General features: G+C 34.4%; 1 protein-coding gene across 7 annotated transcripts; it reads right to left on the reverse strand.

Moving 5' to 3' along the window:
• Nucleotides 1-469: 469 nt before the first annotated feature.
• LOC116866204 (NKG2-D type II integral membrane protein) lies at nucleotides 470-22,617 on the reverse strand. 7 transcript variants are annotated; one of them, XM_032854978.1, is made up of 9 exons: nucleotides 22,444-22,617; nucleotides 21,353-21,459; nucleotides 19,997-20,104; nucleotides 14,629-14,721; nucleotides 14,161-14,196; nucleotides 13,648-13,799; nucleotides 6,641-6,744; nucleotides 1,209-1,291; nucleotides 545-626 (listed from the first exon to the last, which is right to left on the reverse strand). In XM_032854978.1, exons 2-8 carry the CDS (start codon nucleotides 21,390-21,392, stop codon nucleotides 1,249-1,251), a joined length of 576 nt encoding a protein of 191 aa, XP_032710869.1. In that variant the 5' UTR covers nucleotides 21,393-21,459; nucleotides 22,444-22,617; the 3' UTR covers nucleotides 545-626; nucleotides 1,209-1,248. The 7 variants fall into 7 exon arrangements, with proteins under 7 accessions (XP_032710867.1, XP_032710868.1, XP_032710870.1 ...); XM_032854976.1 differs by lacking the exon at nucleotides 1,209-1,291 and having other exon boundaries at nucleotides 470-626; nucleotides 22,444-22,614; XM_032854977.1 differs by lacking the exons at nucleotides 1,209-1,291; nucleotides 22,444-22,617 and adding an exon at nucleotides 22,276-22,298 and having other exon boundaries at nucleotides 470-626.
• Nucleotides 22,618-27,043: the final 4,426 nt, after the last annotated feature.

Raw genomic sequence — 27,043 nt, forward strand, 5'->3', positions numbered from 1 at the left:
AGTTTAACCCTCGGTTTCATCAACAGTTTATTAAATAAAAAAATGAATTTGCTCATTACTAGATTTACTAGATTTACTCATTACAAAAATTAAACAAAACATTTTTATAGAAGATAAATTCTTTAATTATCAGCCTTTATTCCCCTGCAAGATTATTTTTGTGTCAGGTCATAGATGGAAAAATAATTCAATAACTATAGGCAGAATTTTTTTCTGGAAGTTTTCTTCACAGAGAACATTCAGAGAAAGGCTTATTTTTTAAAAAGATTTTATTTTTATTTATTTGAGATAGAGCGACAGTGAGAGAGAGAGGGCACACAAGAGTGAGGAGGGGGCAGGGCAGAGGGAGAAGCAGGCTCCCTGCTGAGAGCTTGACTTGAGGCTCATCCCAGGACCCTGCAATCATGACCTGAGCTAAAGATAGAGCCTTAACCGACTGAGCCACACTGGCACCCCAAGAAAGGCTTCCGTGCTCTTGAATTCTTTATTTTTTATAAATCATAAGCATTTATACAATCCTTTGCATGCAGATGTATGTGTTTGGAGTTGAACAGTTTTCAGTATAACCTTTAAAACTTGATCCATAAACTGCACAGGTTCCATTTTGCATTTCAACCATTGTTAATCTAGAAGGACAAATTATATTTGTGACTTTATTAACACATATTTAAATATTTAATATGTAAATTAATCCAAACAATACATATTTATTAATGCATAAATATAAAAATGCAATACAACAAATCTAAATATAGGTATTGAAATAATATTGTTTCAGAAGGTTTTAGGACCATGCCTAGTCTTTCTTAGTTAAAGATATGCAAAATATAGCCAACTCAGTTATAAAAGCAAGAACTTCATTCTATTATAAATTATATGCCACTATTTTTTGCTACATTGGAAATTAGTCAATTTAGGAAGTCTGGAATCTCTTGATACATGTACCTGAGTGAAATGAAAGTTTTTAAATTTTTTTAAGCATATCAAATAGGTTAGAACTTAGAATTCAGTTTAGAAGTCAGCAGATGTCATTTTTATGTAAAAATAAACAATCTTCTTTGGATATATGCAAATTTACTTGGTAAGGAAATAAATATTGTAAAATTCTTTTATATATGGAATGTCTGTGTATATATATAAGTATATATATATATATATATATATATATAATGTGTGTCTGTGTAGACATTCCACGTAGAGATAGTTACTTATTTATTTTTTCATGTAGAGATAGTTATATCTGTGTATCTATTTTGCTTCAGAGTCTGGTGATTTGTATTCTGCCAGGAACCTGTGGGAAATAGAAGGCCAAGGAGAGAGTGAGGATGCATCAGTGTAAATCTGAACAAAAAATTAGAGAAAGACCATGGTCCGATAGTTTGTATTCAAAAGGACAAGGGAAGAGACTCAGTCCATATAGAAACCATTAGCTACCATAGGAGAAAAAATTAAGATATTTTTAGTAACTGCTGTTAGTTGGTCTCAATCTATGTACATTAGAGTCTCATTTTTAAATCTCACTCTTTTTTTGTATTCCTTCCATTTCTGTGTGTTTTCCCATACCATTTGTATCCCATGTCTGCCAGAGTACTGATTATTCTGGATGGTACTTATTTGCTTATACCCATATCTCTAACTGAAGTGTGAAACCCCTGAAGGAATTGTGTCCTATTCATCTCTGTCATTATCTCTGCAAAGTTCCTGGAAATTGAATAACACTCAAAAAATATCACATGCATAACTGAAATTTATCTTTCTAGTTGTTTTGCTTTTGCTTCTAAAACAAACATTTACACTTAAAGCATGGAAAATACTGAGATAAGGTGAAACAAGTTTTATTAGTATTTCTGGAGAATAGACTGGTTTTCATCAAAAATAAAATCGCAAGCCATACAGAAATGAAGTCATTCCACATCAAGTCTAAGGTGTACTGGGGCCTCCAAATTCCAAATATATAATGAAGGAGGAGCATAGGTAGTACCTGTTACAATGAATATAAGGGGATATATGAAAGAAACAGATGGCAGTAAAAGGTTATTCATTGATTATCCATTAGGGAAGCAAACTGAACCTCAAAATCAAGGAGAAGCGATTTTTAAAAAAGATTTATTTATTTATTTTAGAGAGAGGGAGAGAAAGGGAGAGAGGGGCAGAGGGAGAGAATCTTCAAGCAGACTCCCCTCTGATGGTGGAGCCCAAAGTGGAGCTTAATCTCATGATCCATGAGATCATGACCAGAGCTGAAACCAAGATTGGGATGCCCAACCAACTGAACCACCCAGGTGCCTTGAGAAGGGATTTTTTTAAAGGTCATTCAATAGTAATTCTGGCTGGAGAGTAATAAAGACATTTATTTGAATCCCTACCAGAACTATTACTCATTTTTATAGTTTAGGTGAATTATTATACACTTTAAAACTCTGTTTCTTACCAGCAAAATTAAAAATGACCCCGTTATAGAGGTTTTTAAGACTGCTCAATGAAAAGATACATATGAAGAGCATAAAACTCTCTGTGACAGAAAGGAACCAGCTAATTAACCAGACATTAGCGTTAATGTTGTTGTGATGTTTTTATTATCTCTACAGAACTAGAGATTCAAATAAGTAAAATACACTTGAAATAAAGAATTAAAAACTTTTATAGTTTTATATAAGAAAAAAGCACAAGTTAACTTCATTCCAATTTCAATTTGTTTAATGTATTTGTAACTGTAGCGTGTCTGAGGAAAAGGAAAGAGAAATGAAAGGGGGGGAAATTTGAAGAAATAATAGTAGTAAACTTTTTAATTTTGCTGAAAATTATAAACTCATAGATCTAAGAGTCTCAACAAAACACAAGCACAAGAAAAAAAAAACTAACCTAAGGCATATTACAACCCAATTTCTCAAATCCAGTTATAAAGAAAAACTATTAAAGTAGCTAGAGGTGGGAAAGATATATTATAGGGTGGCTAAATGGATTTAAAATGAGGTACATCAATATGCTGCATGCAAGAGACTTACTTTGAGGGCACACATAGGCCAAAAGTGAATGAATGGTGGGTGATATTCCAGGCAAATGATATGCCAAACCGAATAGGTGTGGGCATAGTTATATCAGTCAAAATAGACTTTAAGTCAAAATCAGTCACAGAAGACAAGAATGTCACTATATTGTAGTAAAGGGGTTGATTAATCAAGAGGATAAAACAATTTTAAATATATATTCATCCAACATTGGAACACCTAAATACATAAAGACCTACTAACAGAACTGAAGGGAGAAAGAGATAGCAATACAGTAACATAGGGAATTTCAATATTGTACTTGTAACATTAAATAGACATGAGACAATTAATAAGGAAACAGTAAATTTGAATAACACTATAGACTAAATGGGCCTAACAGAAATATCCAGAACATTCAGTCCAACAGAAGTAGATTACACATTCTTCTTAAGGACATATGAAATGTTCCCCAGGATAGATGATATATTGGGCCACAAAGCAAGCTCTAACAAATTTATGATTAAAAATCATATCAGGTGTTTTTTTTATGACCACAGCTCCAAATTGATAGCAGTAAAAAACCAGAACATTTCACAAATACATGGAAATTGAGCGACATGCTCCTAAACAACCAATGGATTAAAGAAGAAGTCAAAAGAGACATCAAAAAGTATCTTGAGATGAACAAAAATGAAAATACAACATACCAAAACTTATGGAATATAGCAAAGCCATTAGTTCTAAGAGGGGATTTTATAGGAATAAATGCCTAAATGAAGAGAAAAGAAAGATCTCAGATGAGCAACCTAACATATACATGTAAATATGTTATATATATAACATATGTAGTACAATAATATGCATGTCATCTGATATTATATCTAGTATACAGCATGACTATAGTTAGCAATACTGTGTTATATACTTGAAAGTTGCCAACAGAGTTAATTTTAAATGTTCTCACCAAAATAAATAAATAAATAAATAAATAAATAAATATTGTGGTCAAGTGAAGGTGATAAATATGTTAACTAACCTTTATTGTGGTAATCACTGAACAATATATATATGTGTATCAAATCATCATATTGTGCACCTTAAACCTACACAATGTTATATGTTAATTATATCTTAACAGGCTAGAAAAAAAAATAGTACAAAGTTTAAAAGGAAGAAATGGAAGGATACTATTGCAAGAATACTATACTAATACATACGTGATATAATACCAGTTACTAAATAAGTCAGAGAAAGACAAATGCCATATGATTTCACTCATATGTGGAATGTAAGAAAAAGAAGATGAACATACAGGAAGGGAAGGAAAAAATAAAGTAAGATGAAAATAGAGAGGGAAGCAAACCATAAGAATTCTTAATTATTGGGAACAAACTGGGGTGCTGAAGGAAAGTTGGGTGGGGGAATGGAGTAGTTGGGTAATTGGCATTAAGGAAGGTACTTGATGTAATGAACAATGGGTATTATATTCAACTGATGAATCACTGAACTTTATCTCTTAAACTAATAAACAGCGAATTGGGCAAATAATAGACAAATTGCAAGATAAAGACTTAAATGATGTAAATAATCACACAGAAAGTGAATGTCTTAAACTTCCCATCAAAAGGGCAGAGATCATTAGATTTGATGATAAAATGACTCCAACTGTAGTCTGCCTATAAGAGTATTCTGTCCATAGAAGTTAGTTGTAATATAAATACAGAGATAGGTTAAAAAGAAAGGAATACAAAATAAATACCACATTAGCACTAATCAAAGAGTACCTGACAGGCTATATTTATAATAGACAAAGGAGGATTTCACAGCACAAAATGTCATTATGGAAAAAGAGATTACATAATGATAAGAGTCATAAATTCATCAGGAGTACACAACAACCCAAACATTTATCAATAGAACTTAAGAATATTTTGGGAAAAAAATTTTGAACTAAAATACATAAATCCATAATTATACTCCAAGATTTCAATATCTGTCTCTCAGTAATTAATAGAATAAATAGACAGAAAATCAGAAAGTTTAAGACTGGAGCAACACTTCCAGCTAACTTGACCTAATTGAAATTATAATACACTCGTCCCAAGGATCGTGTAATACACAGTTTGTTCAACTTCACATGGAACGTTTTGGAAAACAGACCATAGTCAGGTCCATAAAACTAATCTCAATAAACTTAAGTGGATTCAAGTCATACAAAGTATGTTCTTTGATTAAGATGGAACTAAATTAGAACTCAGTAAAAGAAAAAATCTCTGGGAAATTCCAAATGTTGGAAACTAAATATCACACTTCTGAATAATCCATGGATCAAAGAAGAATGCAAATGGGAATTTAGAAGCTATTTTGAAGTGAATGAAAATGAAAACACAATATCTCAAAACATGTGAGGATGTTGCAAAATTATCTTACATATTTGTAGCCTGAATGTTTCTATTAGGAAAAAAAATTCAAACCAATAGATCAGTTTTCACTACAAGAAACTATGGTGGTTTCCTTTCTCTTTTCTTTAGAGGATAGATAAATGGGAGTCTTTTAATACAGCTGAAGGTTGAACGAGGAGCCTGTGTGAGTGAATACTGAAAGAAATATAGTGGAAGTGGGGAGCAGAAATTAATGAAATAGAAAATTGAAAAATAAATGGTAAATGAGCACAAAAAAGATGTTCGTCATCATTAGTCATTAGTGAAATGCAAGTTAAAACCACAATGAGATACCACTACACACCTGTGATAATGGCTAAAATGTCAGGGATGTAACAAGTGTAGACCAGGATGGAGAGCAACTAGAACTCTCATACACTGCTAGTAGGAATGTAAAATGGCACAGTTACTTTGGAAAATAGTTTGGCAGGTTCTTAAAAAGTCAAACACATACTTATTATATTACCCAACCATTCTACTCTTACCTTTCAATGTAAGAGAATAGAAATGTATATGTTCTGTATATGTTCATACAGACTTGTACACAAATATTCATAGCAAGTAGCTTTATTGCTAATAGTCAACAACTGGAAACTACCTATCTATTCATCAACAGAGGAAAGGCAAAGCAAATTGAGTGACTCATAAATGGAATACCTCCAGGAACAAAAATAAATTAATCCTTCATACATGCTATGAGGTGGCTGAATCCAAAATAATTATGCTGGGTGAGAAAGCCAGACTTGAGAATGGCACATATGGCAGAAATCCATTTATATTAAATTCTATAAATTGCAAACTAATCTATAGTGACATAAAGTAGGTTAGTTGCCTGGGGTCAGAAAAAGGTGGGCAGAAAGGGGTAAGAAGGAGAGATTACAAGGGTGCAAAGGGAAAGTTTTGCAGGTGAAACTTCTAGAAAGAATATGTGTTTGATACTTAACCTCTCTGCTTTAGTCTCTTCCTCTCTAAAATGGGCATAGTATTAGATTTACCTTGTGCAGTACTTAGCACATAGCAAACAATGTTACTTATTATAATTGGTATTGGCTGCTCTGTCTATAATCTCCTAAATTTAGGCCCTCAGGGTGTTTTGCTGAATCTGTTAGGATATGGGAACATCCTGGCATTGTGTGAAGTAACATGATCTTGAATGACCATAGAGATAGCTTAGAGACAAAACCCACAAATAGACGCCTTAAGACTTACTGGTTCTGTAAGAGAATGGTGCCATCTTCCCACTGCCAAGATCCATTTGCTGGAATTTGTATTAGTCCCATCCAATGGTATGATTTCACTAATTTAAAGAAGTCCTGTTTGAGAACACAAATAAATCAGTGCTCAGAATTTTAATTAATACAAAGCCATAATCATTTAATCATTTTTTCCCTACACTTGGGGAAATGCATTCTGTCCTCTAGCCTAATTCTCACTTAAACACTGTACATAATAACTAAAATTTCTGTGCTTTCTTATTTTTATTTATTTTTTTAATTTTAAATTTTTATTTAAAAAAAAAGACTTTATTTATCTATTTGAGATGGGGGGAGCACACAAGTTGTGGGGCAGAAGAGGTGGAGGGAGAGGGAGAAGCAGGCTTTCCACTGAGCAGGGGGCCTGATGCAGGGCTCCATCCCAGGACCCTGGCATCATGACCTGAACTGAAAGCAGACGCTTAACCAACTGAGTCACCCCAGTGTCCTGTGCTTGTTTTCTATTTATTTATTTATTTATTTATTTATTTATTTTTAATTTTTTTAAAATTTTTATAAACATATAATATATTTTTATCCCCAGGGGTACAGGTCTGTGAATCGCCAGGTTTACACACTTCACAGCACTCACCATAGCACATACCCTCCCCAAAGTCCATAACCCCACCCGCCTTCTCCCAACTCCCCTCTCCCCAACAACCCTCAGTTTGTTATTGAGATTAAGAGTCACTTATGGTTTGTCTCCCTCCCAATCCCATCTTGTTTCATTTATTCTTCTCATACCCCCTTAACCCCCCATGTTGCATCTCCACTTCCTCATATCAAGGAGATCATATGATAATTGTCTTTCTCTGATTGACTTATTTCGCTAAGCATGATACCCTCTAGTTCCATCCATGTCGTCGCAAATGGCAAGATTTCATTTCTTTTGATGTCCGCATAGTATTCCATTGTGTATATATACCACATCTTCTTTAGCCATTCATCTGTTGATGGACATCTAGGTTCTTTCCATAGTTTGGCTATTGTGGACATTGCTGCTATAAACATTCGGATGCACGTGCCCCTTCGGATCACTACGTTTGTATCTTTAGGGTAAATACCCAGTAGTGCAATTGTTGGGTCATAGGGTAATTCTATTTTCAACATTTTGAGGAACCTCCATGCTGTTTTCCAGAGTGGTTGCACCAGCTTGCATTCCCACCAACAGTGTAGGAGGGTTCCCCTTTCTCCGCATTCTCGCCAGCATCTGTCATTTCCTGACTTGTTAATTTTAGCCATTCTGACTGGTGTGAGGTGGTATCTCATTGTGGTTTTGATTTGTATTTCCCTGATGCCGAGTGATATGGAGCACTTTTTCATGTGTCTGTTGGCCATCTGGATGTTTTCTTTGCAGAAATGTCTGTTCATGTCTTCTGCCCATTTCTTGATTGGATTATTTGTTGTTTGGGTGTTGAGTTTGCTAAGGTCTTTATAGATTTTGGACACTAGCCCTTTATCTGATATGTCGTTTGCAAATATCTTCTCCCATTCTGTCAGTTGTCTTTTGGTTTTGTTAACTGTTTCCTTTGCTGTGCAAAAGCTTTTGATCTTGATGAAATCCCAATAGTTCATTTTTGCCCTTGCTTCCCTTGCCTTTGGCGATGTTCCTAGGAAGATGTTGCTGCAGCTGAGGTCAAAGAGGTTGCTGCCTGTGTTCTCGTCAAAGATTTTATGGATTCCTTTCTCACATTGAGGTCTTTCATCCATTTTGAGTCTATTTTCGTGTGTGGTGTAAGGAAACAGTCCAATTTCATTTTTCTGCATGTGGCTGTCCAATTTTCCCAACAACAATTATTGAAGAGGCTGTCTTTTTTCCATTGGACATTCTTTCCTGCTTTGTCGAAGAATAGTTGACCATAGAGTTGAGGGTCTATTTCTGGGGTCTTTCTTCTGTTCCATTGATCTATGTGTCTGTTTTTGTGCCAGTACCATGCTGTCTTAATGATGACAGCTTTGTAATAGAGCTTCAAGTCCGGAATTGTGATGCCACCAACTTTGGCTTTCTTTTTCAATATTCCTTTGGCTATTCAAGGTCTTTTCTGGTTTTAGGATTATTTGTTCCATTTCTTTGAAAAAAATGGATGGTATTTTGATAGGAATTGCATTAAATGTGTAGATTGCTTTAGGTAGCATAGACATTTTCATAATATTTATTCTTTCAATCCAGGAGCATGGAACATTTTCCATTTTTTTGTGTCTTCCTCAATTTCTTTCATGAGTACTTTATAATTTTCTGAGTATAGATTCTTAGCCTCTTTGGTTAGGTTTATTCCTAGGTATCTTATAGTTTTGGGTGCAATTGTAAATGGGATTGCCTCCTTAATTTCTCTTTCTTCTGTCTTGTTCTTGGTGTAGAGAAATGCAACTGATTTCTGTGCATTGATTTTATATCCTGACACTTTACTGAATTCCTGTACAAGTTCTAGCAGTTTTGGAGTGGAGTCTTTGGGGTTTTCCACATAGAGTATCATATCATCTGTGAAGAGTGAGAGTTTGACTTCTTCTTTGCCGATTTGGATGACTTTAATTTCCTTTTGTTGTCTGATTGCTGAGGCTAGAACTTTTAGTACTATGTTGAATAGCAGAGGTGATAATGGACATTCCTGCTGTGTTCCTGACCTTAGCGGAAAAGTTTTCAGTTTTTCTCCATTGAGAATGATATTTGCGGTGGTTTTCTCATAGATAGCTTTGATAATATTGAGGTATGTGCCCTCTATCCCTACACTTTGAAGTTTTGATCAGGAAGGGATGCTGTACTTTGTCAAATGCTTTTTTAGCATCTATTGAGAGTATCATATAGTTCTTGTTCTTTCTTTTATTAATGTGTTGTATCACATTGATTGATTTGCGGATATTGAACCAACCTTGCAGCCCTGGAATAAATCCCACTTGGTCGTGGTGAATAATCCTTTTAATGTACTATTGAATCCTATTGGCTAGTGTTTTGGTGAGAATTTTCGCATCTGTGTTCATCAAGGATATTGGTCTGTAGTTCTCTTTTTTGATGGGATCCTTGTCTGGTTTTGGGATCAAGGTGATGCTAGCCTCATAAAATGAGTTTGGAAGTTTTCCTTCCATTTCTATTTTTTGGAACAGTTTCAGGAGAATAGGAATTAGTTCTTCTTTAAATGTTTGGTAGAATTCCCCCGGGAAGCCATCTGGCCCTGGGCTTTTGTTTGTTTGGAGATTTTTGATGACTGTTTCAATCTCCTTACTGGTTATGGGTCTGTTCAGGTTTTCTATTTCTTCCTGGTTCAGTTGTGGTAGTTTATATGTCTCTAGGAATGCATCCATTTCTTCCAGATTGTCAAATTTGTTGGTGTAGAGTTGCTCATAGTATGTTCTTATAATTGTCTGTATTTCTTTGGTGTTAGTTGTGATCTCTCCTCTTTCATTCATGATTTTATTTATTTGGGTGCTTTCTCTTTTCTTTTTGATAAGTCTGGCCAGAGGTTTATCAATCTTATTAATTCTTTCAAGGAACCAGCTCCTAGTTTCGTTGATTTGTTCTATTGTTTTTTTGGTTTCTATTTCATTGATTTCTGCTCTGATCTTTATGATTTCTCTTCTGCTGGGTTTAGGGTTTCTTTCTTGTTCTTTCTCCAGTTCCTTTAGATGTAGGGTTAGGTTGTGTACCTGAGACCTTTCTTGTTTCTTGAGAAAGGCTTGTACCACTATATATTTTCCTCTCAGGACTGTCTTTGCTGTGTCCCACAGATTTTGAACCGTTGTGTTTTCATTATCATTTGTTTCCATGATTTTTTTCAATTCTTCTTTAATTTCCTGGTTGACCCATTCATTCTTTAGAAGGATGCTGTTTAGTCTCCATGTATTTGGGTTCTTTCCAAATTTCCTCTTGTGATTGAGTTCTAGCTTCAGAGCATTGTGGTCTGAAAATATGCAGGGAATGATCCCAATCTTTTGATATCAGTTGAGACCTGATTTAGGACCGAGGATGTGATCTATTTTGGAGAATGTTCCATGTGCACTAGAGAAGAATGTGTATTCTGTTGCTTTGGGATGAAATGTTCTGAATATATCTGTGATGTCCATCTGGTCCAGTGTGTCATTCAAGGCCTTTATTTCCTTGTTGATCTTTTGCTTGGATGATCTGTCCATTTCAGTGAGGGGAGTGTTAAAGTCCCCTACTATTATTGTATGATTGTTGATGTGTTTCTTTGATTTTGATATTAATTGGTTTATATAGTTGGCTGCTCCCACGTTAGGGGCATAGATATTTAAAATTGTTAGATCTTCTTGTTGGACAGTTCCTTTGAGTATGATATAGTGTCCTTCCTCATCTCTTATTATAGTCTTTGGCTTAAAATCTAATTGATCTGATATAAGGATTGCCACCCCTGCTTTCTTCTGATGTCCATTAGCATGGTAAATTCTTTTCCACCCCCTCACTTTAAATCTGGAGGTGTCTTCGGTTTTAAAATGAGTTTCTTGTAGGCAACATATAGATGGGTTTTGTTTTTTTATCCATTCTGACACCCAGTGTCTTTTGAGTGGGGCATTTAACCTATTAACATTCAGGGTAACTATTGAGAGATATGAATTTAGTGCCATTGTATTGCCTGTAAGGTGACTGTTATTGTATATTGTCTCTGTTCCTTTCTGATATACTACTTTTAGGCTCTCTCTTTGTTTAGAGGTCCCCTTTCAATATTTCCTTTAGAGCTGGTTTGGTGTTTGCAAATTCTTTCAGTTTTTGTTTGTCCTGGAAGCTTTTTATCTCTCCTTCTATTTTCAATGATAGCCTAGCTGGATATAGTATACTTGGCTGCATGTTTTTCTCGTTTAGTGCTCTGAATATATCGTGCCAGCTCTTTCTGGCCTGGCAGGTCTCTGTGGATAAGTCTGCTGCCAATCTAATATTTTACCATTGTATGTTACCGACTTCTTTTCCGGGGCTGCTTTCAGGATTTTCTCTTTGTCACTAAGACTTGTAAATTTTACTATTAGGTGACGGGGTGTGGACCTATTCTTATTGATTTTGAGGGGGGTTCTCTGAACCTCCTGGGTTTTGATGCTTGTTCCTTTTGCCATATTGAGGAAATTCTCTCCAATAATTCTCTCCAATATACCTTCTGCTCCCCTCTCTCTTTCTTCTTCTTCTGGAATCCCAATTATTCTAATGTTGTTTCATCTTATGGTGTCACTTATCTCTCGAATTCTGCCCTCGTGGTCCAGGAGCTGTTTGTCCATCTTTTGCTCGGCTTCTTTATTCTCTCTCATTTGGTCTTCTATATCGCTAATTCTTTCTTCTCCCTCATTTATCCTAGCAGTGAAAGCCTCCATTTTTTATTGTACCTCATTAATAGCTTTCTTGATTTCAACTTGGTTAGATTTTAGTTCTTTTATTTCTCCATAAAGGACTTTTATATCTCCCGAGAGGGTTTCTCTAATATCTTCCATGCCTTTTTGAGCCTGGCTAGAACCTTGAGAATCATCATTCTGAACTCTAGATCTGACTTATTGCCAATGTCTGTATTGATTAGGTCCCTAGCTTTTGGTACGGCCTCTTGTTCTTTTTTTTTTTGTGGTGAATTTTTCTGCCTTGTCATTTTGTCTGGATAAGAGTATATGAAAAAGCAAATAAAATACTAAAAGTGTGGCAAAGACCCCAGCAAAATATGCTTTAACCAAATAAGAAGAGATCCCAAATCGTGAGGGGGGAGAAAGGGGATAAAAGGAGGTTCAGAAAGAAAAAAAAAAAAAAAAGGAAATGATTAAAAAAAGAAAACGGATAAAGAAAAAATGTAAAAAAGAATATATATATATATTAGATAAACTAGTTAAAAACGTTAAAAAAGAAAAGGGTAAAAGTTAAAAAAATTAGCAGAAGAAGAGAGAAAAAAAATTGAAAAAGAAAAAAAAATCAAATTAACTGCAAGATAAAGAATCATGGGGAGAAAGCCATGAGTTCCGTGCTTTGCTTTCTTCTCCTCTGGAAATCCTCCGCTCTCCTTGGTATTGAAACTGCACTCCTTGATAGGTGAACTTGGTCCTGGCTGGATTTCTTGTTGATCTTCTGGGGGAGGGGCCTGTTGTAGTGATTCTCAAGTGTCTTTGCCCCAGGCGGAATTGCACCACCCTTGCCAGGGGCCGGGCTTAGTAATACACTCGGGTTTGCTTTTGGGAGCTTTTGTTCCCTGAGAGCTTTCTGTAGAGTTCCAGAGGACAGGAATGAAGATGGCGGCCTCCCAGTCTCTGGCCCGGAGGAGCCGAGAGCTTGGGGCCCCACTCCTCAGTGCGCCCTCAGAGAATAGCACCCATTTACTCCCGTCTGCCTGGCCTCCGGCCGTGCTCTGAGCTGACCGATCCTGCGACTGGTTCAAGGTAACCCCAAGGTGTGAGCTCACTCCTCGGCTCTGTCTCTGTAGCCGGCTTCCCCGTTCTAATACCTGCAAGCTCTGTGACACTCAGACACCCCTGATCCTTCTGTGACCCTGCGGGACCTGAGGCCATGCTGACCCCATGTGGGCTTCACCCCAGTTTAGCCTCTGGAGTGATGTCCCTCAGCGGAACAGACTTTTAAAAGTCCTGATTTTGTGCTCCATTGTTCTGCCGCTTTCCGGGAGCCGGCCCCTCCCCCGCGGTCTATCTTCCTGTCACTTTGGATTCACTTCTCCGCCAGTCCTACCTTTCAGAAAGTGGTTGATTTTCTGTTTCTAGAATTGCTGTTCTTCTTCTCTTAGATCTCCCGTTGGATTTGTAGGTGTTTGCAATCTTTAGATAAGCTATCTAGTTGATCTCCTGCTACCTGAAGTAGTCTCAGCCTGCTACTTCTCCGCCATCTTGATTCCCCTCTGCTTTCTTATTTTTGATGCAGAAAAATTTAGGATGGATATATTTGAGTCTAATGACTCTCTTATGTTTCAGGTTCATATTTCAGTTAGTTGCCTCCCATGTTAGGACTGAGTATAGTAAGGGAAATTAAAACAAATACTCAACCTGATCTTCTCTGCTGTATATCTTCAGGAGACTGGAATTTTGAGACATACAAGAAGCTTGGCTCTGGTACCAGTTTTTGCTCTCATTAAAAAATTGGTAACAGTTATTTTTATAACATATCCAGTTTTTAGGACATGGGCCACAATAACTTTCTAGAAAGAGAGAATATATTATTAATTCTGTACGAGTCTGAAGATTATATCAGATTTTGTCTAGACAGTTAAATACTCTTTTATTGTATCTTTAACATTCCAGATAACCAATTGGATCACCTCCAATGACATATCTTTACACATTTATAAAGAGAGACAGATGTCAAAGCCAAGTATCTTCTGCTTTTTTAGAAGCACTCTTTCATTGTTAAAAAATAAAAATTGGGGATGTTATGGATTACGGACAAGAATTAATCATTTTCTCACACACTCTCTTAATAACATTGGATGCATGCTTATGCTCAGTTATATAGAGATTCATGTAATCTGTGCTTCAAAATATTAGAAAACTTTCACTTACCTTGCAAAGAAATTGGAGCTTCTTGGTTGAATAATGCTATTAAAATAATTAAGAGGATTAAGAGGTACAAACTTCCAGTTATAAAATAAGTAAGTCATGAAGATGAAAAGTACAACATATGGAATATAGTCAAAAATATTGTAATAGCATTGTATAATGACAGATGGTGATTACATTCATCATTGTGAGCACTGAGTAATGTATAGAATTGTTGAATCACTATATTGTACACCTAAAACTAATAAAACATTATATGTAAAACACAGTTCAAGAATTAAAAAATAAAATTATTAAAAGGTTATTATAACATAGTCCTAGCAAAAGTAGTTGACACATTTTTACACTAATAGCAAAAACATAAAGACACATACAATATTGCTTGTTTATGTCTCTGTATTTCTGAATACTAATCAAAGTAATGCATTACAATCATTAAGTCAAGAATGTTCTATCTACTTCTCTACTTACAATGTATGAATATGGCACCACATATCATTACCATTATAATGAAATGGATCCCCATAGCTATAGCAATGGCACGGGCTACAGAAAATGGAGATGCTGTCAAAAAAAAAAAAAATGAGAACGAATAGAAAATAAAGATTAAAAAGTTTGGTATGTTCATGTTTGATATAAATGTTATGAGTGCTTTTTAGGGGGGAGGGACATCAGTACTTTTACTTAGAACTAGTAAAATAAATACTTTGCAAGTGATTAAAAAAAAAAAAAAAGACTACAGAAATGCATACTCCCTACTGTTTCTCTCTAAAAGTTCTCCAGTTTCCTCCATAGAATAAATCATGGCTATAATTTAAAAAATATTTTTATGTAGATACAATAATAAATATAGACATTTCCCTTCAATCCCTTTTTAAAAAATGTTGAAGAAACTGCAGAAAATACTTCATGATTTTTTTTTTACTTAAGAAAATATCTTAGTGATTATTCCATATCATGTCTTATAAAGTCAAAATTTTATAAATAGTTGCTTTCATTACATTTCATTGATACGTGGACAAAATCTATTGACAAACTTAATTTTTTCCAACATGTATTTAAATTGTTTCTGAGTTTTGCTATTAGATATAACAATATGAATAATATTTTATACACACCTGTGTATATTTTTGAGTTCCTCTCTAAGAGAAATACCTGAGAGAGTAACTGCTGAGTCAAGGGCATTTGCATTTAAAATTTTTGTAGTGATTGAAATTTTCAGTCCAAAGAAGAAATACCAATTTATGTAGTACCAAAAATAAATTTAAAAGCCTGTTTGCTCACATATTCTCTGCACTAAATATTATTCACATTTTAAAATATCTAAACCTTATAAGCAATATTTTTAATTTAAATTCTGTTTTTCCTGTTATGAATAAGATTGGACATCTTTTATTATGGTTAAATAATGTTTTTATTTTATTTCTCTGATAATTCTCTTGTTTGTATTGAGTAGCTGGTTCCTTTTTTGCTTTTCGGGTTAAGGGTATTAGTTCATTTCTTACCATATGTTTTGCAAACACACATCTCAGATATTTCTGCTTTAACATTATGAAATTGTGGGAGTGTTGAATGTGTAATGGTTACCTTGATCAAATTTTCCTTTATAACTGATTTTTTTTGGATATGATAAAATGTCTTCATTATTCTTAGTTTATAAATTATGTTGAACTCATGTGTCATCATGTTATATGGTTTCCTTTTTTATTTGACCTATTTGATATTTTTGCGTGTGTGTGTGTGTGTGTGTGTGTGTGTAATAAATAAGGTAGGAACTTAAATTTAAATTTTTTTTTCCAAATGGGCACTTAATTTTTCTAACATCATTTACTGAATAAATCAATGTGTTCTCATTGCTATGAAATACCACCTTTAGCATGTAATACATTCATAGTTGTATTTTCATTTATTCCTATGTTCTTTATGCATTTTCCATTCACACTATATGTAGAATTCCCTTAGTTTTGCAATATGCTTGAGTTTTTCACAGTACCCACAACTATATATTACATTTCTTTTTCAAAATATTTTGTTTATCATTACACTTTATATGTACCTTAAGAACTTTAAAATAAAAAGAACTTGGGATACCTGGGTGGCTCAGTGGGTTAAGCTTCTGCCTTTGGCTCAGGTCATGATCCCAGCTTCCTGGGATCGAGCCCCGTATTGGGCTCCCTGCTTGGCAGGAAGCCTCCTTCTCCCTCTCCTACTCCCCCTGCTTGTATTCCCTCTCTCACTGTGTCTCTCTCTGTCGAATAAATAAATAAAATCTTTAAAAAAAAGAAAAACCAAAAAAAAATAAAAAGAACGTCAAGCTTTTCAAGAACCTGTATGTTTAAAATATTGTAATTAATCTTTCAATAGAGTCACATTAAATGCATAAATATATGGAGATAATTTACATCTTTAAAATGTCTTTTCCCATTATGCATGTCTTATTTTATGTTTGTCAATACAACTTTTTAATTTAAGATTTTATTTATTTATTTGACAGAGATCACAAGTAGGCAGAGAGGCAGGCAGAGAGAGGGGGAGGCAGACTCCCTGCTGAGCAGAAAGCCCTATGTGGGGCTCGATCCCAGGACCCTGGGATCACGACCTGAGCCGAAGGCAGAGGCTTTAACCCACTGAGCCACCCAGGTGCCCCTGTCAATACAACTTTAAATTGATAGTTTTACTACTAGCGTTTTTAATTAAAAAGTTTATTTCTGTATTTTTTAAAAAAAATTTGGTCTTGTATATATGGAATTTTTGTTTCATTACATTTTTATTGTTTTTCTAGATAGTAAGGCAATTGATTTTTATATCTTATTTTCAATTGAGTCCTCATATCAGATTTTCATATTGTTTGTCATATTTTTGAATGAAGCTTTTGAAGGTCTTTAAAAGGTTGCTGGGGGGAGGAGGGATGGGAGAGGGTGGTGGGGATATGGACATTGGGGAGGGTATGTGCTATGATGAGTGCTGTGAAATGTGTAAACCTGGTGGTTCACAGACCTGTACCCCTGGGGATAAAAATATATTATATGTTTATTAAAAAATTTAAAAATTAAAAAAAAGTATTTTAAATTACAAATAATTGCAAGTAATGTTTATTTTGCTTTTTTATTCTAATGTCACATCATTTGCTTTTTTTTCTTTTTCTTGGTTATTCATGTTGGCTAGCACCAGCAGAACAATTACTCTTAGTCAACAACAATGACAGCAAAAATTCTTGTCTTTTCTAACTATAATAAAAATGCGGGGGCGCCTGGGTGATTCAGTGGGTTAAAGCCTCTGCCTTCGGCTCAGGTCATGATCTAAGGGTCCTGGGATCGAGCCCCGCATTGGGCTCTCTGCTTGGCAGGGAGCCTGCTTCCCCCTCTCTCTCTGCCTGCTTCTCTGCCTACTTGTGATCTCTGTCTGTGAAATAAATAAATAAAATCTGTAAAACAAAATGCAGCTAGCATTTATCAATAAGCATAATGATAACCTCTGAATAAGTATACGTTTGAAAAAAGTATTAGAGATTTTAAAAAATTAAGTTCTTTTAAATTAAGAACTCAGAGTGATTTTTATCTAAAACCTTTTCAACATTATGCATATGATCATACAAGCTTCCCCCTTTGATGACTGCTTATGGCACATTTCCCTCCTTGTAATCCACTCATAAATAATCATTTATTTTTTAACACTTTATGAAGATTCATAAGTGAGAAGTCTGTTCTTTTCCTTTCTGTGTAAACAATTTCAGGCTCTATTTTCATTGGTGTTCTGGCTTGATAAAAAACAGAGAGCTTATCTCTGTACATTCTGAAACATTTCTGTGAATGACAATCAAATTGTTGCTTCCACACCTTTAAGAACAGATCTCTGAAAGATATTTTGTATTTCCTTTCCCTTTTGTTTCCATTTCATTTACTTTTCCTTAAAGTTAGTTGTTGAGTGCTCCCTTAGAAACTGCTGTCTCACATTCAGTGTAATCTCTAGCCAGATACCAAAAGCATTTTTCATGGAGCCAGAACAAATAATCCTAAACTTTGTATGGAACCATGAAAGACCCTGAATACCCAAAGCAACCTTGAGAAAGAAAAGCAAAACTAGAAGCTTTGCAATTCCAGACTTCCAGTTATATTACAAACCTGTAGTATCAAGACAGTATGGTCCTGGCACAAAAATAGACACATAGATTAATAGAATAGAATAGAAAACCCAGAAATGAACCCACAGCTCTATGGCCAACTAACCTTTGACAAAGCAAGAAAGAATATCCAATGGAAAAAGGACAGTCTCTTTGACAAATAGTGTTGGGAAAATTGGAGAGCAACATGCAAAAGAATGAAACTGGATCACTTTCTTGCACTATACACAGAAATAAATTTAAAGTTGATGAAAGACCTACATGTGAGACAGGAAACCATGAGAACCCTACAGGAGAACAGAGACAGTAAACTCTTTGACATTGGCCATAGCAACTTCTTACTAGTATGTCTCCTGAGGCAAGAGAAACAAAAGCATAAATAAACTATTGGAACTTATAAAAATAAAAACCTTCTTCATAGTGAAGGAAACACTCAACAGAACTAAAAGACAACCTATAGAATAGGAAAAGATACTTGCAAATGACATATCTAATATCCAAAATATATGAAGAACTTATAAAACTCAACACCCCAAAAACAAATAACCCAGTTAAAATGGGCAGAAGGCATGAATAGACATTTTACAAAGACATCTAGGTGGCCAACAGACATATGAAAAAATGTCCAACATTACTCATTATCAGGGAAATACAAATCAAAACTATGATGAGATATCAACTGACACCAGTCGAAATGGCTAAAATGAACAACACAGGAAACAACAGACATTTGTGAGGAATTGGAGAAAGTGGAACCCTCATGCATTGTTGGTAAGAATGCAAACTGGTACAGCTACTGTGGGAAACAGTATGGTGCTTCCTCAAAAAGTTAAAAATAGAACTATCCTACAATCCATCAATTATACTACCAGGTATTTACCCAAAGGATACAAAATACTAATTTAAAGGGATATATGCACCCTGTTGTTTACAGCAACATTATTAACATTAGCCAAATTATGGAAAGATCCCAAATGTCCATTGACTGATGAATGGACAAAATGAATGGATAAAAAAGTGATATCTATATCTATATCATCTATATCTATATTAGAATATTTTATATATAGAACATTAGAATATCATTCAACCATCATAAAGAATGAAATCTTGCCATTTGCAATGGTGTGGGTGGAGCTAGAGAGTATTATGCCAAACAAAATCAGTCAGTCAGAGAAAGACAAATACCATATGATTTCACTCATATGTGCAATTTGAGAAACAAAACAAATGAACCTAGGGGGGAAAAAAGGCAAACCAAGGAACAGACTCTTACCTATAAAGAACAAACTTATGGTTACCAGAGGGTAGGTGGGTGGAAGATGGGCTAGATAGGTGTTAGGGATTAAGGAGATCACTTGTAATGAGCACCAGGTGTTATATATAAGTACTGAATCACTAAATTCTAAACCTTAAACTATTATTACACCATATATTAACTAACTGGAATTTAAATAAAAACTTGAAAAAAAATCAAGAAACTGCTGTCTTAGTTGTCATTATGTTAATGATAGTATCATTTATGGGGCATGAAAAAATTCTAAGCTGAACAATTTCTGCTAATTGTATTATATATTCCAATATTATACTAGAGTTAATTTCATTTCTGCTTTTCTCATTAAGGTAAAACAAACTGACTGTTAATCACTGATCTAATCATACAGATTCCAAGACTCACCTCAGTATAGTGAGAAAAGACAAATGGAGTATTGAACTTACGATTTTCTCCACATTTGCTTGTGATTAATGTAGACTTTCTCTTTTGCCATCGTGGAGAAGTACCATGCTTTACCAGTTCCAAGTTATAATTATGAACTTCATTCATTTCTAGAGAAAAGCAGTTCAGGTCAATAGGAGTCATAGCCTTTCAGCCCCTTTGGTCATAGTTTTTCATATTTAACTTGACATACTGTTCATATCATTTTTAAAGTATAACATCAAGTTACTTTTGTTTTATATTACTTCATTATTATGATTTTTGTACTTGTAATATGAATAAAATTATATTTATTCTATGGCAAAAGGTCTTTAGCAGATCTGTGCTATAAAAATAAAGGTAATTCTATAAAAAATAAGGTAATTCTTAGTGTGTAATAAAATCTAACATTAAAATAAAGACAGTGTATAGTAAAATAGACAGGGACCTAGGGAGATAGACATGTGTTTAATTCATAGAGCCATATTTGCTAAATTAATAACTTCACAAATTATACGCAAAAAAAAGAAAAAAAAAGAAAAAGGAAAAAAAGGAACAAAAGACCAAAGGATATTAACACAACTTGTCATGAGTGGTTTAAAAAGTGAAATTAAAATAACATTCATTTAGAATCAATAATGTTAATCATGTAGTAAGCAGTAATTGCCTTTTTTTCCAGTGAAGGACATACAAATAATGTGTAAAATTTTAAGATAAAGACAAATAAGCTGTCTCTGAACAAAACAAGTAAAAAGCCACTTTGCTCTCTTCCTGAAATAGTTATCATTACTGAATACATAAAAACTTTACATAATGAAATGTTAATATTAATTATCTTTTATACCTAAAACTAAACTAAAGCATTGTTTGTACATACCATATGTAACATAATTATCAAACATGTGAAGAGGGTAGGTATTATTTTATGGATGAAAAAATTGAATGTTAACAGGAGGCCAAAATCATATTTGTATTTAATATAATGCTAGAAGTAGAAATTGACTAATGTACATATAACATGTTTTATATCTCTATTTGATAGAGAAAGGAAACTAAAGTGCAGAGAAGATGTGGGTTGTCCAGATCTCAAAGCTAGAGACTAGTAAAAGTTTGATTAAAATTCTTCTAACTCCAAATCCTCATGCTGTTACTATTTCAGGCTACCTCAGATTGTGAAAGATTTTACTTTAGGTAGTTAATGAAACAAAGGAGGAAAAAAGCTTTCAAGTTTTTGAAAACTCCATTTAAAATATAAGATGAAATGAACATAAATGAATTAGAGTAACTTGCTTTCTTATGCCTTGTACACTTGTATCAAATTCTGGGAATCTTAAAATTATACACAGGCTAAATTACACATCTATGTGGAAAACACATACCCATGTTGGGACGAGCCCACCGATCTCGGATCAGGTTCATTGTCAGATTATGACTATTTATTTACCCCAGAGATGAATCCAAAATCTTCATCTTGAAGATGACATGTCTTCCTTAGAAAAATAAGAATACAAAAATATCTCTCCCATTCATATATATAAAGAGGAAAATGAAAATAAGAGTTCATACAAGCCAGGCAAAATTATGTTTTTGCATTTCTTTTAGTTATAAAATAAAAAATAAATATTTAAAAAATGCAATAGGTGTTTTTCATTCACCTACATTAAGCTACTTAATCAAAAATATTTTCCATCACTGATCTTGAATGACAACATCTATAGTTTTCTATTTACAGTTATCTTACTTGGTGACAATTTTTTTTGGCAAGGCAAATTTGGGTAAGACATATGAATTCTTTGGATGTTTGTTTCTAGTACATATTAATTCAACTTCTGTCCATAGTATCATCGTTATTATAATCATCATCACCACCATCATCATCATCTATAAGTTATCATCACCATCTTTATTAACAAAAATAATCTCATGTTTATTTATATAGTAACATCTTACAGTGTCTAGAAGAGCTTTCAGAGAGAAAATGGCTATTAAATAAATATACATAGTGCATAGATTTTAAAAAAGCTGTTTCATATTTGATCATCATAGTAGTAAGTAACAATATGTTTTTTTCACTTTGCAAATAAAGTCATGTATCACAGAAGGTAAGTGCCCTGCATAAGAGCAAAAAATTCCCATGTGTGAATTCAAATGGAAATTCAATCTTTTAATCCCAAATGTAGATTGATTCCTCTAGTTTTGTTTAATGACAAGACTCCATCTTCTAGCAACATCATAACATCTTATTCTTTAGTAAATATATCCTGCTTACTAACCACTGAATGTAGTGTAAACCAGTATATACCTCAGTAGTAAGAAGAATTCCTTGACCTCCGTAATTCTATTCAAAGAAGCAATTATAGTTACCTTACAGTGTAAATATTTTTGGAAACTTTCTCGTGTTTGAAACCTCAAGAATTTCTCATTTCCTGAAAAACAGTTGTTAGAAACACAGACACACACAGAAACACACCTGATCAAAGAAGGAAGGTCTTGATTCGTGTGGATAAAAGTCTCCTATACAACTGAAAAATTAAGACACGTCCTGAGCTATCACTTTAGAACTGAAACTAGAGCAGTACAGTCAATTCTGATTCCTAAGAAAGATATGGCAAGTGTTACTGTAATCTCATATTGTGAAGAAGCATAGCATAAACCACACTACTTCCACTTCATCACAGCACAGAAAATTCCACTATGTGGTGAAATAAATGGTAGGCGTTAACATGATTTTATGACTTAAATGATGAATTCAGTGATAAGAAGGTACCCAGAGTTTTGAGAAACACATGGTGTTATTAGATAATCTCTTTCTGAATTTTAAGTGAAAAATTGATCTAAATATGGTTATAAGTACTGTGTGGGGGAAAAAAGATGAAAATTAAGTTAACTTCATAATCATTTTGTGAACATGCTGTTATAAATTTGAATGGAATCAAGTATGCTATATCATATAAGTTGGAACTATAGAAAGATATCTTCCATATATATACACATATATATCAGTATATGCACACACACAAGTGCATACAAGTATATAGACATATATGTGTATTCACATGACCTTTTAATTATAAAAATATATGCATACAAAATAAAAGTTCCATAATGAACCCTCATATGCATAGCTTCAACAATGATCAGTTTGTGGTTAATGACTTCATTTATGATATATGTGGTATCTCACACCATCTCTGCTCCTATTAAACAGGACCTTTTCTCTACTTTCTTTGTGAACATTGCTCATTATATTACTTTCTATTTCTCAGAACATTAGCGCCAAATCTTATGCCAAAATACCAATATAATCAACTAATGTCTTAGTGTTCTGGTTTTTAGCTACTCATAATTTTTTTTACCTTAAAAAATGATAAAGAGGAATACCACACCCAAAAGGAGCCTGTGGAGGAAGGGGACCAGTCTTACACTATTGGTGGGAATGCAAACTGGCACAGCCATTCTGGAAAACATATTTATATATATGTGTGTGTATATATATATATACACACACATATATATAGGACATGTAGGTGCTGGAATTGTGGAAAGTGTTGGCAAAGAAGTTACTAAGCTGAAGGCAGGTGATACTGTCATCCTACTTTATACATCTCACAGTGTGAAGAATGCAGATTTTTTTCTTTTTTCTTTCTTATTTTTTTAAAGATTTTATTTACTTATTTATTTATGTGACAGAAAGAGAGGGAGAGATCACAAGTAGGCAGAGAGGCAGGCAAAGAGAGAGTGGAAGCAGGCTCCCTGCTGAGCAGAGAGACTGATTCGGGGCTCGATTCTAGGACCCTGAGATCATGACCTAAGCCAAAGGCAGACACTTAACCAACTGAGCCAGCCAGGTGCCCCCGAAGAAAGGAGTCTTAAAGAGGCATATTCTAGTGTGAGGCCAGGATGGTGAATTAAAAAAAAAAAATTAAAAGGGAGAGGAAGAGTTAAAAAACCTTAGTTGTATCAAGAAACAATATGTAAACAGATATTCCAATTTCTTCCTTGATGCTGAGCACATATTCTGCATCTGTCATGTTGGAACATCTATAGAGGATTTGCTGAACATTAGTGATGCTTTGGTGACACATAAAATTACAAAAGGATGTGATATAACTTTCAGAAAATATACTTTCTGATACATGAAATAAAGCCAACAAAAATTATGCAGAAATGGTAATTTGGCTACAAAAATATATGTATGGGCTTCACCTGGGCATATTTATCTGACTTCTTAAAACTATTGGGGAAAGAAAGTGACAAAGCTATGCAAACAGCCTGGGTTCAAGTCATTTAAAAACACCCACCACCACTTCAACAAACTATTCAGAAATTACTTTTGTTAAATGAGAATAACCACCCACCAACACCTCATCCACTGGCCTTCTTGGCCAGTTGGCTACAATTTTGCAGGTTTACATGGCCTGAGGGGGTATTAAGCTCTTCCTGTGTACCCCAAAGGGAGGAGGTGTTGAGGCCAAGGTGCAACTTTGTGGTGAGAAAAAGTCCTCTGGGGCAGGATGCTCACTTGAAGCTGTGACATTGAACCTGGATGTGGTCAGAGGTATATAGTGGGCAGTTGCCCAGAAATGAAAGTGAAAGGTCTGTGGTTAAGACCCAATGGAACTTGTGTAGCCTTCAGTCTTTGGTAAATATGTTTGAATTCATAAGAAACACGTCCAAAGACCACTTCTAAAATTCACAAGAGCAAGAATGTAAATAATAAAGACAGAGAAATAGATCCAAGTCTGGGTGTGGATGGGTATATTGAAGCAAAATAGATAACAATATGGAGAACAAACAGATGGTTACCAGAGGGGAGCTGGGTGGAGTTAATGAATCACTATATTGTACGCTTGAAACTAATATAACACTATGCTGACAGTACTGGAGGTTTTTTTTTTTTTTTTTAAAGTAAGAAATCTGCAAACACACTTATTCAAAAACTAAATATTTATGCAGAACATTCAGCTAGGGATTATGTAGTGGGCAAGAACATATAATGTTACACTAAGGTCACTAGAACATTGTAATAGGGTGAATACAAGGCAGAGATTCGAAAAATCTTAAATGTATGCTTTGGCGAGAAGGGAGGGAGAATAGGTCGCCATCTTGGCAACTAACTAATGTTGTTTGGCATAGTTTCTTGAGCTCTTAATGGATAAATAATTTCTTGGTCCCATCTCAAATAAAACTCTGTAATTCTAAAAATAAGCAATTCTACTCAGATGTCATTTTATTCACAAATATTTTCACCACGTTAATTTCTCATCCTCTCCTAGGAGACTTAAGTTTTTTGTTTAATATCAATTTATATGCTATAATGGGACAGAAAAAATTTTTCCCTGTGCTATTACTTAGAATTTGTGAATAAACAGCTATATAAGTAACAACTCTTTTCAAAATTGTTCTCAAATAAATCACAAACATGACTTACAAGTTGGATGATTTCAAATTTCTGTCAGCATCCTACTTATTTTTCTTTGATTGGTTGTTTGTGTGCCATTTAACCTTACATTTCCTGCCACAGTGGTAATCTCCACATTCACTAAAAAAACAAAAACAAAAACAAAAACAAAAAACAAAAAAAAAATAAGATGACATTTATAACTTCTGCATCTTGCATCTGAATAGGTTTTGTGTTTATTTCAGAACTCTAAACGTGAAAGGATACTAAAATTTTGTAGTTGACATAAAATTTGGATATTACTTATCCCAAGTGCCTAAGGACATAGGCCTACAAATAAAACAGCACAGAAAACTGAGACAGTAAAATCAGGAAAGTCAAATGAAGTTCATTATTGTCGGTTTATTAGGTGAGATTATGAATAGGTGGAGATCCAGGATAGAGTCTGGAATAGTCTGGAATGACAAGAAGCAAGTGCGAGAAGGAAAAGTCATAATCTTTTTTTTTTTAAGATTTTTATTTATTTATTTGACAGAGAGAGACATAGTGAGAGAGGGAACAGAAGCAGGGGGAGTGAGAGAGGGAGAAGCAGCCTTCCCATGGAGCAGGGAGCCTGATGTGGGGCTCAATCCCAGGACCCTGGGATCATGACCTGAGCTGAAGGCAGACTCCCAATGCCTGAGCCACTCAGGCACCCCAAGAGTCATAATCTAAGCTATTTTTTTTGAATAGTAACATGTAGTAGTAAAAATCCTTTGAGGAGTTTTAAGCAAGGACTAACAAAGTCAGATTTCTATGTTTTGGGTAGACAGTCTGCTCAGAGGACAATGGATTTGATAATGGGAATAAAGAACAAACAAGAGCAGCAGTTATGGGCCACAAACTGTAGAAGTAAATATGTATTTTACCGAAAATTGTCATGTTAGGAATGGTGAGTATGATACTGATTACTGAACTAAACTGACACAGTGGAGGACTTTAAATCCAACAATTGGTGAAGAGAAGAGTGGAGAGAGAAAAATACAGGAATGATGTATATGCGTCTAGATTTTGCCAAGTGAAATGTTGGCGTCACTAATCTGAGGATCTAGAATAACCAGTTTAGGGAAGGGGATAATGATGGCTGAACTTATGGACATAAAGTGTATGTCCAGTAGTGATGAGATGGGAATTAAAAAAAATCAAGAAAATGCGTTGCCCTGGGTGCCAAGTGAAGAAAACGTTTCCAGAAGGAATTAATGACTACTGTGTGTAATACTGCTGCTAATTCAAGTAAGATGACAGTTTATTACTGAACTTAAAAAATAGAGAATAGTTTCAGTGTACTGTTGGGGAAAAAATATAATTTGTGAAATTTTTAAAGGAAAATGGAAAGACAGGAATTAGAAATAGATTTACTGTGATGCATCTGGGTGTTCATTAAACTATCTTTTCTGGTAGTGATGAATTGTTTCTTGAATGTGTGTGCTATCAGTCAGGTGCACCAGTACTGACTACAATCACTTGTGCTCTCTTTCATTATCACTTACCTGAATTTTTTCTATTGTTATGATCTAACCTTCAAATGCTATCCTTCATATTTGAGAATCTTTCATAGTTTCTACCTTGTTTTCTCATCTTCAATTGTTCTTTCAATTCACTTACTTTCTCCCTAAATGTTTCTTTTTGT

This window comes from Lontra canadensis, unplaced genomic scaffold, assembly GCF_010015895.1.
Source record: "Lontra canadensis isolate GAN:19392208 unplaced genomic scaffold, GSC_riverotter_1.0 scaffold9, whole genome shotgun sequence".
In the NCBI taxonomy this organism is placed as follows: Eukaryota; Metazoa; Chordata; class Mammalia; order Carnivora; family Mustelidae; genus Lontra; species Lontra canadensis.